This window comes from Lates calcarifer, unplaced genomic scaffold (assembly GCF_001640805.2).
Source record: "Lates calcarifer isolate ASB-BC8 unplaced genomic scaffold, TLL_Latcal_v3 _unitig_1156_quiver_1951, whole genome shotgun sequence".
Taxonomy (NCBI): Eukaryota; Metazoa; Chordata; class Actinopteri; family Centropomidae; genus Lates; species Lates calcarifer.
In genome coordinates this window covers 16337-30000 of record NW_026115324.1, presented here as the reverse complement: position 1 = coordinate 30000, position 13664 = coordinate 16337, and the positions used below count along the sequence as shown (strand labels likewise).

At 38.5% G+C, this 13664-nt stretch overlaps 1 protein-coding gene across 1 annotated transcript; it reads right to left on the bottom strand.

The window, feature by feature from the left end:
• Window positions 1-11291: 11291 nt before the first annotated feature.
• On the bottom strand, window positions 11292-12426 carry LOC108886874 (interferon a3). The gene is made up of 5 exons (XM_018681961.2): window positions 12226-12426; window positions 12008-12100; window positions 11773-11922; window positions 11533-11616; window positions 11292-11390 (listed from the first exon to the last, which is right to left on the bottom strand). The coding sequence occupies exons 1-5, from the start codon at window positions 12355-12357 to the stop codon at window positions 11292-11294; spliced, it is 558 nt and encodes a 185-aa protein (XP_018537477.2). The 5' UTR covers window positions 12358-12426.
• Window positions 12427-13664: the final 1238 nt, after the last annotated feature.

Sequence of the window (13664 nt, the reverse complement as noted above, 5' to 3'; positions counted from 1 at the left end):
TTTCTGGGTATTGACGTCCAAACTGTCATAAGATGTAAAATATTCTAAATCCAAGAAACCAGTCTGGACCAACTGAAACTGGACTAATCAGACCAGACAACTAGTTAAATAAATAAATCTGATTTATACACAAAGATAAAAGAAGCAGTGCTCTGACTGAAGAACTGACTCCACCAGCTCCAGCTGTGGATGGAAATGTGTAATCATTTGCTTTTTTCTCTTCCAAAGTCAGTTGAAATTTGCACTAAATTTGGTTGAAAAAAAGCCAAAATGAAGAGAAATTATGCAGCTCCTGGAGCTGAACAAGTCATTTACACATTTTATTTTACTATACTACTAAGAAAGATGGCGTGAGAAAGAGAGGCCTCTCTGCAGCAACGTGGAGAGAAAAAAAGATATATACCTATTCCTCACCAACAATTTAACCCTAATATATATACAGTGGCAAGAAAAAGAATTTCATGGTTTTCTGCATTAATTTGTCATAAAATGTGATGTGATCATCTAAGTCAATGGTATTGACAAATATAATGTGCCTAAAATAATAACAAAAAAATTTCTGATCTTTCATGTCTTTATTGAGAACAACCATAAAAACCTCATTTTGCTAGTGGAAAGTATGTGAACACTTTAGTTAATGACCTCAACAAAAAAAAAAAAAAAAAAAAAAAAAACCTAACTGGAGTCAGGTGTTAGCATACCTGGAGTCTTGTTAAGAAAATGAGACTGGAGGTGTGGACTAGAGCTACTTTGACTGATAAAAACCACTCAAACATTTTGAGTTTCATTTTGAGTTGCTTATGTGAACCATGCTTCACCAAAAAGAGCTTCCAGTGGATCTATGATCAAGAATTGTTGATTTACATAAAGCTGGAAAGGGTTACAAAGGGATTTCAAAAACTTTAGAAATTCACCAGTCTACAGTTAGGCAAACAATCTATAAATGGAGACACTTTGGGACTGTGGCTACTCTACCAAGAAGTGGGCGCCCAGTCAAAATGACCCCAAGAGCACAACGAAGACTCATCAATGAGGTAAAGAAACAACCCTGAGTAACAGCCAATGACTTGAAGGCATCATTGGAACTGGCTAACATCTATGTTCATGAGTCTACAGTACATAAAACATTGAACAAGCAGGGTGTCTATAGTAGGACACCAAGAAGGAAGCCACTGCTTACAAAAAAAAAAAACATTGCTATACGTGAAAGAGAACATTTACACTCCACAGCGGTATTGGCAAAATGTTTTATGGACTGATGAAACTAAGATTGAACTATTTGGAAAGAACATGCTGCACTACATCTGACATAAAAAGGGCACTGCATATCATCATGGAAACATCACGATTTGGGCCAGCTTGCAATCATTGAGGGGAAGATGAATTCCCAAGTGTATCAAAAAATTCTTCAGGATAATGTGAGAATGTCTATATGTCAGCTGAAACTCTGTAGAAGTTGGGTGATGCAACAGGACAATGACCCAAAACACCAGAGCAAGTCCACAACAGAATGGCTTCAGAAAAACAAAATCCATCCTTTGGAGTGGCCAAGTCAGAGCCCAGACCTCAACCCAACAGAGATGCTATGGAATGACTTGAAGAGAGCCATACACAAGACATCCAAAGAACATGACAGAGCTAAAGCAGTTCTGCTAGGAAAAATTCCTCCTGAATGATGTGCAGGTTGCGCCTGGTTGAGGTTATTGCTGCCGGGGGGGGGGGGGGGGGGGGTGTCAAGCAGTTATTAATTCCAAGGGTTCACTTACTTTTTCCACTACCATTTTGAATGTTGAATAAATGTGTTCAATAAAGACATAAAAGATCAGAATTTTTTTTGTTATTATTTTAGGCACATTATATTTGTCAATACCCTTGACTTAGATGAAGATCAGAACACTTTCTATGACAAATTAATGCAGAAGTCCTTCAGAACAAACAACAAAAAATATTTGGGAATATATTATTATTGATTATGATATTTCTATTTATGTTAATTGTCAAATTTTCACAGAAGAAAACATGTATACTGCTCTTACCTGCATAATGAACACTTTCACTTACGTGTCTGGTACTGGTTTTTGACATTTTATAGACATAATCAGATATTATGATTAGGGATAGACCCATTATTGGCACTTTTTTTTTTTTTTTAAATCCGACGGCCGATTAGAGATCAATTTAAAACTGGGTTATTTTGGCTCTGATGTTGCTGCGCCTCTCTGTCTGTAGTCACTACTCTGTCGCCAACATTGTCCCACCCACAGCACCATCTGATTTATATACAGGGCCAATCAACGATGAAAGCTGTGCATGCACAGTGCTCTCACACACGGCGGAGAGGAGAAAAAGTTTTGCCGGGTGGAGAAGCTCCGAGCTAAGAGATGCTGCTGGGAACTCCCTGCACTTTTTGTTTTTGTTTGAACTTAAAACAAAGATAAGTGAAAGATAAAAAATAAATAAACAAATAACTGAAATAAACATTTCAGTTATATTGAAATTTTGGAAAACTTTATTTACTGTAGAAAACTTTAGGGCTCCCTGAGCTCCCTGCACTTTTTGTTAGAATTTTAAAACAAAGATGTCTATTGTCTAAGATAATAAAAAAACATGTTGCAAATCTGAAAAGCTGTTTAATAAACCTATGCTTAAAGGCATTTCAACAAAGTTAAGTGTTCAAAATTTTGACGCCAATATTTTCACTTTTACTGCACACTGCACATTTTTTTAGACTGGGTAAATCTTTAGGACATACCTCTTTGTTCTGTAAGGTGAGCTGGTAATTCCATCCAGGCTGCTGCAGCAGCTGAACAACTAGACCTGGAAGAAAAACAAGTAAAACAATTGAAAAATAATTTAAAAAATAGTAATACAAACTTGTCACCACCAAAACTAAAAAACAAGAGACAGTGTAGGAGAACACAACATTGAAAACAAAACACTAAAACCCTGACTTAACCTTGACAATCAGAGTTGTTCAACAGTTGTCTCCCAACATGTTTAACAGAACAACAGCGGGCTGGTTAAGAAAATGGAGAATTGTTGTTAAGAAGCCAAAACAAAAGCTATCTGTATGTGGTCTAACTGGTTAATGTTAAAATATGGAAAATTCCTATAAACTTTACTTGATAAGACAAACCAGCCCCTCAACATTTAAGGGTCTAGATGGATAAAGATAAAATCCTAATGATACTCATCCCTAGAGCTGGTTAGAGGCTTCGCCCTGACTTCAGGCAGATGAGCAAATCACTGTTCAAATTACTTCGCTATAAGTCTGGTTTAACCAGTGATATTTTGTGATTTTTTTTTTTTTTTTTTTGCGTATAGTGGGATCACTCTCAAAATTGTGAAGGATTACTTTATTTTCTCCTATATTAAAGAGCAACTTAAATCATTCATGCAGATTTTAATAATACCTTTTCCTTTAAAGTTAAACAATATAATGTTATTGTCCATTTATTAGTAATATAGTTAATATGGAAAAGATCTGAATTTGTTGCATTGAATGTCAATTTAAGTGGTGCTCCTAAAATTTTCAGTAAGGAACGCCAGTCCTACTAGAGGAAAAATTAATCTGGAGCCTTGGAGTTAGAATCTAGTTTTCATGCCAGTAATTAACACAAAACTGTGCTCAATTAAGTATCAAGTTACCACAGACAAATTACTGAATGGATGGCCATGGACAGGTTACCACCACACAGTGGCCTAAAGGGTCTTCATCTGCAAAAGCTTGACCGAGATGCAAAACGACCAGGAATGGCACAAAACAACAAAAGCATCAAAAACGATCACAAAGAGACAAAAAAAATTATTGTCTACCACAGTGAAGCTAATCCTGGCCAAAGCACTAGCAGCTCACCTGAAAGTTTATTTGCTATCATTGACCAAGTCCCCCAAAAACAGTCAGTAGGGGAAACACTGAACTGAGACGCAAAACAATCACAACGAGATGGTTAACAGCCACAAAATGTGACAAAATGACCAGAATGGCGCACAAAAATTACAAATACATTAACCTCAATGGTTGCAACAGACTACCAAGAGATACACACGTTGCTACCATCCGTCCATGTTAGGGAACAACAACTAGTGGCTTGGAGGTTAAGTCACAGAAACACAAACACAATCTTACCCACACAACAAAAACACTGAAAATGGAAATCAGGCCGCCAAAAGATATCATTAATGAGGAAGACTATGGCTAATGCTAATGCTCGCTGCTAATTAGTTAGCTCGTTAGCCTTACCTTTGCGCAGGTGTGCTCAGCGTCCAGTCTCACTCGTGTTCAACAAAAACAGCTCCAACGCTTATTTCAGCATCCAGACGTCCTCAGCAATTAAATTTTCCACAGTACTAACAAGCCAGGGCGACGAGGCGACGACTCAAACGTTGGTTTTACTCATTATTTTCACTCATTTTTCAGACTATCTGCTGCTCGCCATCGGCTCTCCCTGCTCAGGTCACAACCAGTGACGACACACGCCAGCCAACATCGGCAGACAAACGCTGATTGGTCGGCTCCGCCTGGCAACCGTTTCTGATTGGTCAATTCAGCGGAAGTTGTTCACTCAAAAAGAGAAGTGTAAAACACTCCGCTAGAACCGTTGATGCTTTAGGGATATCGGCAACGTCATGGGTTTAGGCTGCAAAGTGGTCCCAGTCGTGGGTACGCTGGGTTCAAATCCCGCTTGATCCTAAACCGTAAAGCACAAAATTAAATTGGTACAGTGCGGCTACGAATACCATGGGCTATCTACAGATATCATTAAAGCAGGAGTTACATTAGTATAGAGATTTTCAGTAAATTTATCTGCAATCTTTAAAATCGCATAGGGATCAGGATTACAGGATCTGCCTTTGGTCAGATACTTGAATCCTATTTGTTTTTGCCTTTAAGCATATACTCTTGGTGTTTGAAAGAAAAATCTCTCCAGCTCCTGGCCTATGTGAAACACATGAGAATTCACAGAAAGTCTTAGCCCTTAGCCTGCATGTTAAAAATGTAACATCATTTACTGGCAGTACATTAATGTGCCGTGCAAGAAAATATGTGCTATATAAAAGATTTGTACTACTATTAACTGAATGCTCGCTCGTTTTTCAGGCAGTTCATCAGAATAAAAGCTGAGAGAGGCATCAAGGCTGGACGGAGCTGCCCAGAATAAGATTACATCAGTCAACTTTGAAATGAATGGACTTTGAAAAGAAGTTTATAGAAGTCAGTGAACCCAACCATTAATGCAAACACACTCACTCATACACTATGTCAGTCACTTAGCCACACTTTTAAGTTTCAGGCATTCTGTCACCTTTTCTGTCCGTTTATGTGTCCTAAATGTTCTACTTCTTATTAACGTCTCAGCCATCTGTAGTTTGTAGTAACGCACAAATGGCAGTGGATGGCAGTAGCACATGGTGTGGCTGTAAAAGTTGATTATTATTGTTTTTTCTGTTATTCCCATATGCTAATGTTACCGTTTGTCAATACAATACATTTGAATATTAAAAATACAACCTGTGCATGGAAGCCAATAATAAACACAGCAGAACTAACTGTAAAATAAAGCCTTACCCATGACTTTCTTTATCTTTCATTTGTTGAGCTGCTTCTAATGACTTTTTTTCCATTACAAACTAAAAGCCAGAAGCAAGAGACAAAAACAACTGCAACTACAAAAGAAAGTATCATTCCTGCAATATAAGCATGATGGCATGTACAGTGTACCTGTCGTGATGTCCAGCAGCTGGCATTGCTGCTCGATGTCCTCTGCTTCATGTTCACCTAACATTATCTCCAGGATCCTACAGATCTCATCAGCAACAGCTGACAGTCGCTTCTGTACAACTGTCCTCAACTGCTCAGGTAACATTTCTGGAAGGAGGAAGGAAACATTGCACACGCAAACTGATATAACCTCACCCATCGCTCACCCATTTTTTTTGCATATGCCCTGTTAAATAAAAGGTTGATAGGCTTCAGGGGTAAGAAGTTGACTGCCTAAAATGACTGCCTTCATCTTGTGTTTCCAAACCTGACGTGTGCAGCATCTTCCTCTCCACAACAGTAAATATCTCCTCCGCAGCTGCAGCCAGTCTCTCTGCGACCAGCGTCCTCACCACCTGCATTTTACACATGATTCACCGACAAGAGTCTTTTCTTCAGCCTCTGATCTTCAGCTGCAGCAGCCACAGACTCACTTCAGCATGCACAACAAACTAACAGCTCTGAGAGAGAAGAGGAGTCAGTCTACTTCCGCCGGAAACTCCTCTTCTTCCTCTCTCCGTGTAAATCTGACCGTGACACATCGCCACCGCCTGGTTTGAGAAAACTGCACATTTTTATTAACTTAAGGTGTTTACTTAGCCTTTTGACAGCATGAAAGCGAGAGCAAAATATATGTTATGGAATTTAGCCTTTTATGATAATTTAGTTTTAGTTTAGTTTGTTTTGTTTGTTTTTTTTTCGAATTGGTTAAATATGTTTTTGTACAGTATTAAGTTGATGCACATAAAAAACAATTATGTAAACTGACCTTGGGTATTGCACTGTATTATATATAGCTAACAAATTTTAATTGTTTCTGTAGTTTTTCCATATGTTTGTTACTGACCTTATTGTAAAAAACCTTGCCTTGCTAATTGGCTTCCTACAATGTGAATGATATGAGGAGTTGCACAGTCCTGTAAGAGAAAATTATGCTGGATTCACATAACAAAATATTTTATTACACCCAGAAGATTTTAAACTTTGTAATTTACTCAATTGTAAAGCTCACTGATATAAAACAACAAAACAGGAGGTCAAGAAAGAGAGAACTCTCTCTGGAAAGGAGGGGAAAAAACACATCCTATAAGAAACAACATTCAAACATGAACTATAATATAAACATTTGTGACACATTTCACTGAGGTGGGACTGGATAAAAATCTTTATTATCAGATTATTTGCTGATGACATCATTTTACTGTGATATCACTGTAGAAATGGGTAAGGCAATAAAGAAATAAAGGCAGTATTGCATCAGTAAACATGATATGGAATATTTCCACTGTAGAAGAACTAAAAACACTTAGTTAATACAATAACTACTTTACTTAAAGATGAGATTTTAAAAACATACACAAACTCTGTCTCTGTCTTTGCTCTGACTCTGGTATAAAAATGTCTTCAGCAGTTTCAGATGAAGACCTGACTCTTTAAACTGAGAAATGTAAACACAGAGCAGACCTATCTGTGTGAACAGTTGATTTAACTGAATATAAGCTTTGACTTATATTCAGGTAGTTTTACTCTTAAAACAACTTAGAACTAATTTAGCAAACAGTTAACTTCAGTTAACTCCCATTTTTAAAAGAAGATTTTGTAAGTTTTGCTGAGGCAAACAGCGCCCTCTGCAGCCACAAGTGGTAATTACAGGACGCTGGGGCATTAAATTCTGTTGGGCTCAGAGAGTGAGCAGTTACAGGTACTGGAAGCACAGGACCCCTACAGCAGGGGCGTTGCTTGGCATAAAGCCTGAGCTCTACTGGGCCTGTGCCCCCCCCCCCAAATCTCTCCCATCTGGATTATCAGATTGTTTGATTGGTGATGTCATTTTACTGCGATATCACCAGGGAAACGGGTGATGAACCAATTACAGAGCTGAGAAGTGCTGACGTCACGCGTGATGTCACCAGTTCTCACAAACCGAGATGGTATCTAGAGCCTCTTCACTGCGTTTACTTCGTACACTCTCCTTCACCGGAGGAGACTCGGGGTGACTGGTGGTCAGACGCCAGGGTCCCGGCTGCAGGCCACGGCAGCCCTGGACCTGAGTCGGATGCATCCATCCATGCATCAGACCATGACGTATACATCCGTGTAATGTATTTCCCGTGGTCTCGACTCGGCCTCTGCGCATCTGATCTTCAGATGCGATCTGAGCACCAGACCTAGAGGCGCAGGTGCCTAGAGTCCCTGTGGTGAGGAAGTGGACCCGCGGACTGACTGTCTGACAGTCGGTCCGTTGAAGGGGGGGGGGGTCTCCCCTCTCTCCCTCCCTCCCTCCACACACAAACACCAACATAACAGATTTTTGCTGTCTTTACAAAAACAGTAGCAACTGTAAATTTCAGCAACGCCGAGATACCGTTCATTTTACACTAACATAATGGCAGCCATCTGTAGTTTGTAGTAACGTCCGAATTCCAGTAGATGGCAGTAGCATACTGTATAGCTGTAAATATTTATTGATAATCAATTCTCATTTTTCTGTTATTTCTATATGTTAATGTTACTGTTTGTCAGTAAAATACAGTTGAATTTACAGCCTATGTATGGAAGAAATAGTTACAGAATGTTGTTTTGAGGCAGCAGAGGAACTTGCATGTGCATACTGTGTGATGAGTTTTGAAGAAGTGAACTCAGTATTGAAAAATGCATGTTAGCAACTGTAAAAATAGATTTAAAAAAAATAAGTTTAAAAAATACATAAAATACTGCATGCTTTTTGTTGATGCAACAGGAATAAAAACAAAAAACATTTTTATATTTGCTGGTAGAAGAACAGATTTTATTGGTTATAGCATGAAAAAAAATTCAAATTTTCTCAGCACACATTCAAACATTAAATAAGCACATTGATCAACTTAAAAAATAAACATTCAACAGATCAACTGATAAACAGACAAACAACTCAATAAAAAATATATTAATGAATAAATAAATACCTCAATAAATAAATAAATCTGTTTTAGTTAACTCCAAAAAATAAATACATGAGTAAACAAACAAGGCAGTACATAACTAAGCAATAAATAAATAAATAGCTCAATCACTTAGCAAATGAATGAGGAGATTCTTGGTCTGACAGGTGTTAGTTGGTGGTGAGCAGAGATGAAACCAGCTGGTGAGCTCTCATTAGATGGGTTTTGATTTTCTTCCTGATCAGCTCCCAGGATTCAGCACTGTGGCCCTACACACACACACACACACAATATTATCATTAGAAACATCAGTAGATAGATAGATAGATAGATAGATAGATAGATAGATAGATAGATAGATAGATAGATAGACTTACCATTCGTTCTAGGACGTGGCCTGACAGTCTCTTGAAATACATGTGCAGCTTCTTGTTCTTCTTCTTGTGGCTGTGGCTCCCAGTCTAAATGAATCAAAGATCAAAAATCATGTTTAAAAAAACACAACTGACTCTTTCAGTCAACAGGATGTGGAGGAAGAGAAATCAGTCAGAGAGTGCTGATGCATTCAGTTTGAAATGTAAGGGAACAAGTGAGGCTGTTAATCCACCCTGACACTTACACAGGAGCGAAGGTTTCCGGGAAAAATACAAAAGATACATGTTATTACTGTATAGCTGCATTTCTGAATCAGAAATGTGTGGCATTATAAAGGAAGATAATGATCAACAATCATATCCATTGTTAGAAAATAATATTTGTTTGATTTCCTACAGATTCACTTTGTCTTTAAAGGGACAGAAAACATTCCCTGGAATAAACAGGAAAAATACCAAATAGTCAAATTCTCCTCCCTGGATGAGATTTTAAAAACATACACAAACTCTGTCTCTGTCTTTGCTCTGACTCTGGTATAAAATGTCTTCAGCAGTTTCAGATGAAGACCTGACTCTTTAAACTGAGAAATGTAAACACAGAGCAGACCTATCTGTGTGAACAGTTGATTTAACTGAATATAAGCTTTGACTTATATTCAGGTAGTTTTACTCTCAAAACAACTTAGAACTAATTTAGCAAACAGTTAACTTCAGTTAACTCCCATTTTTAAAAGAAGATTTTGTAAGTTCTGCTGAGGCAAACAGCGCCCTCTGCAGCCACAAGTGGTAATTACAGGACGCTGGGGCATTAAATTCTGTTGGGCTCAGAGAGTGAGCAGTTACAGGTACTGGAAGCACAGGACCCCTACAGCAGGGGCGTTGCTTGGCATAAAGCCTGAGCTCTACTGGGCCTGTGCCCCCCCCAAATCTCTCCCATCTGGATTATCAGATTGTTTGATTGGTGATGTCATTTCACTGCGATATCACCAGGGAAACGGGTGATGAACCAATTACAGAGCTGAGAAGTGCTGACGTCACGCGTGATGTCACCAGTTCTCACAAACCGAGATGGTATCTAGAGCCTCTTCACTGCGTTTACTTCGTACACTCTCCTTCACCGGAGGAGACTCGGGGTGACTGGTGGTCAGACGCCAGGGTCCCGGCTGCAGGCCACGGCAGCCCTGGACCTGAGTCGGATGCATCCATCCATGCATCAGACCATGACGTATACATCCGTGTAATGTATTTCCCGTGGTCTCGACTCGGCCTCTGCGCATCTGATCTTCAGATGCGATCTGAGCACCAGACCTAGAGGCGCAGGTGCCTAGAGTCCCTGTGGTGAGGAAGTGGACCCGCGGACTGACTGTCTGACAGTCGGTCCGTTGAAGGGGGCGGGGTCTCCCCTCTCTCCCTCCCTCCCTCCACACACAAACACCAACATAACAGATTTTTGCTGTTTTTACAAAAACAGTATCAACTGTAAATTTCAGCAACACCGAGATACCGTTCATTTTACACTAACATAATGGCAGCCATCTGTAGTTTGTAGTAACGTCCGAATTCCAGTAGATGGCAGTAGCATACTGTATAGCTGTAAATATTTATTGATAATCAATTCTCATTTATTTTTTTCTGTTATTTCTATATGTTAATGTTACTGTTTGTCAGTAAAATACAGTTGAATTTACAGCCTATGTGTGGAAGAAATAGTTACAGAATGTTGTTTTGAGGCAGCAGAGGAACTTGCATGTGCATACTGTGTGATGAGTTTTGAAGAAGTGAACTCAGTATTGAGAAATGCATGTTAGCAACTGTAAAAATAGATTTAAAAAAATAAGTTAAAAAAAAATACATAAAATACTGCATGCTTTTTGTTGATGCAACAGGAATAAAAACAAAAAACATTTTTATATTTGCTGGTAGAAGAACAGATTTTATTGGTTATAGCATGAAAAAAAATTCAAATTTTCTCAGCACACATTAAAAAAAATAAATAAGCACATTGATCAACTTAAAAAATAAACATTCAACAGATCAACTGATAAATAGAAAAACAACTCAATAAAAAATATATTAATGAATAAATAAATACCTCAATAAATAAATAAATCTGTTTTAGTTAACTCCAAAAATAAATACATGAGTAAACAAACAAGGCAGTACATAACTAAGCAACAAATAAATAAATAGCTCAATCACTTAGCAAATGAATGAGGAGATTCTTGGTCTGACAGGTTAGTTGGTGGTGAGCAGAGATGAAACCAGCTGGTGAGCTCTCATTAAATGGGTTTTGATTTTCTTCCTGATCAGCTCCCAGGATTCAGCACTGTGGCCCTACACACACACACACACACACACACACACACACACACACACACACACACAATATTATCATTAGAAACATCAGTAGATAGATAGATAGATAGATAGATAGATAGATAGATAGATAGATAGATAGATAGATAGATAGACTTACCATTCGTTCTAGGACGTGGCCTGACAGTCTCTTGAAATACATGTGCAGCTTCTTGTTCTTCTTCTTGTGGCTGTGGCTCCCAGTCTAAATGAATCAAAGATCAAAAATCATGTTTAAAAAAACACAACTGACTCTTTCAGTCAACAGGATGTGGAGGAAGAGAAATCAGTCAGAGTGCTGATGCATTCAGTTTGAAATGTAAGGGAACAAGTGAGGCTGTTAATCCACCCTGACACTTACACAGGAGTGAAGGCCGTCAGCCTGCTGGGTCACAATGTTGACAAAGTCCTTCACTGTGCTCTCCTCCCATGATGCAGCGCTGTGATCCTCCTCAAACAGGACGGCCATCTCCTCCAGAACCTGCACTGTGAAACCAAGTTTATCCTCAGCCTGGAGGAAGAAGAAGAGTAATCAGATTACTACAGGGACACATTTCTGACAGTGTTTGACAGCTGAAGTTGAGCTGATGACTCACTGATGCTTTGGACGCCTGGCTGTACAGATCATTAGGGAAGGCCACAGTGTCCTCCACTTCAGCATCCTCAGTGCTGTTAGTGGAATTATTCACCTGCATCACACACACACACACACACACACACACACACACATCATGTGTTGAAGTAAACACACAGTGAACTCACTCAGTGAAGATAATTCAGTAACTTTAAACAACACGTGAACAAGTGAACTCACCATGGTATCTAGTAGATCCAAAGAGTTTTCACTGTACTGTCTGAATTTATGATCCATCCACCTGCAGCTCAGTGAGGAGCCTGCACTGTACAGAGCCAGAAACAGGCAAACAAACAAAATCCTGTTCAGCATTTTTTCTTTTTGAAAAAGGTAGAAGTCTCCTCTGTATAGAGCAGGTTGAGATGTGTCCTGGTGTTGTGTTGGAGCAGACCTGCAGGGCCTCATTTATAACAGGACGCACCTATTTCATTTTCCTGACTTAACACCTGTGGAAAACACTGGAGCTGAACTGTGGCTTTCAACACGGCTTAAAGTTTAAAAGTCAGAATCAACCTCAAAAGACACAGCGTCACACATTTGAATCAGTGTCCTGGTGAAAGATTTGATCCCACAATTAAAGAATAAACAAATATCACAGAAAAAGAAAAAAAATCACGCCCCGTAGACCTACGTATTAAAATGCTCATAATAAAACCAAATCAGGCTTTTACTAGAAAAAAAACATTTTAAAAATCCATAAACTCAATCACAGCTCACTATTTATAATATTACAATAGTTTAATGTTCGATATTATAAATAACTGAATTATTATCGGGTTTTTATTATTAGAGCGATTTTTCAGGTCAAATATAATATTGGGAAACTCTTTGAATGAATTCCCAGTCACCAATAATGATTTCCAATGATTTTAACATTGATCGATTTATTTGACTTTTGTTAGTTTACAGAGCTGCTTCGTGTTTTGAAGATTCCAGTCGATGTTTTTGTTGAAGTCATCACCTCTCTGTCAGTCTACTCTCTGTCCAATACGACCGTAAATGTCGTTTGAAAAATAAAGATCATTCTCTCAGAGTTTGAGTTGCATCATTAATTCTGTGTGGATCCATGATAATCATTGATTGTTAAAGCTGCAGGTGTGACTGTGATCATCAGGCGCCGTAAAGGGAAGTTCCTCTGCTGAGAAAATGAAAGTGGCTCCGTGACTGTGACGCTCGTTCACATCAACTGGTCAGTGACATTTCAACTTGTTTTCACTGGAACTTGGAGCATGAACCGTGAGAACCAGAGAGCCTGTAGAGAGGGGGTTCTCCTTCACCTGTTCACTGACTGATCACACAACATTTATATCGATTAATTAATGAAAATCACTCAATGTTTGATCAGAGCTCTAATTCAAGAAGCGACTGAAGACTTTTATTTTGTAATGTAGCTTTTAGTACAGTTTATATTTTTATGTATCTTTTGTTCCATGTTTCGATAGTATTTATTATACAGTATTATTATGTATGAACATTCTGTGCTATGATATTTGTTTATTTCCTTATCATCTAAATTATTATATATTTTTTGTTTTATTTCATATGTATTCATTTGTCTTTAAAGGGACAGAAAAGATTCCCTGGAAATAAACAGGAAAATGCATAATTCTCGTCCTTGG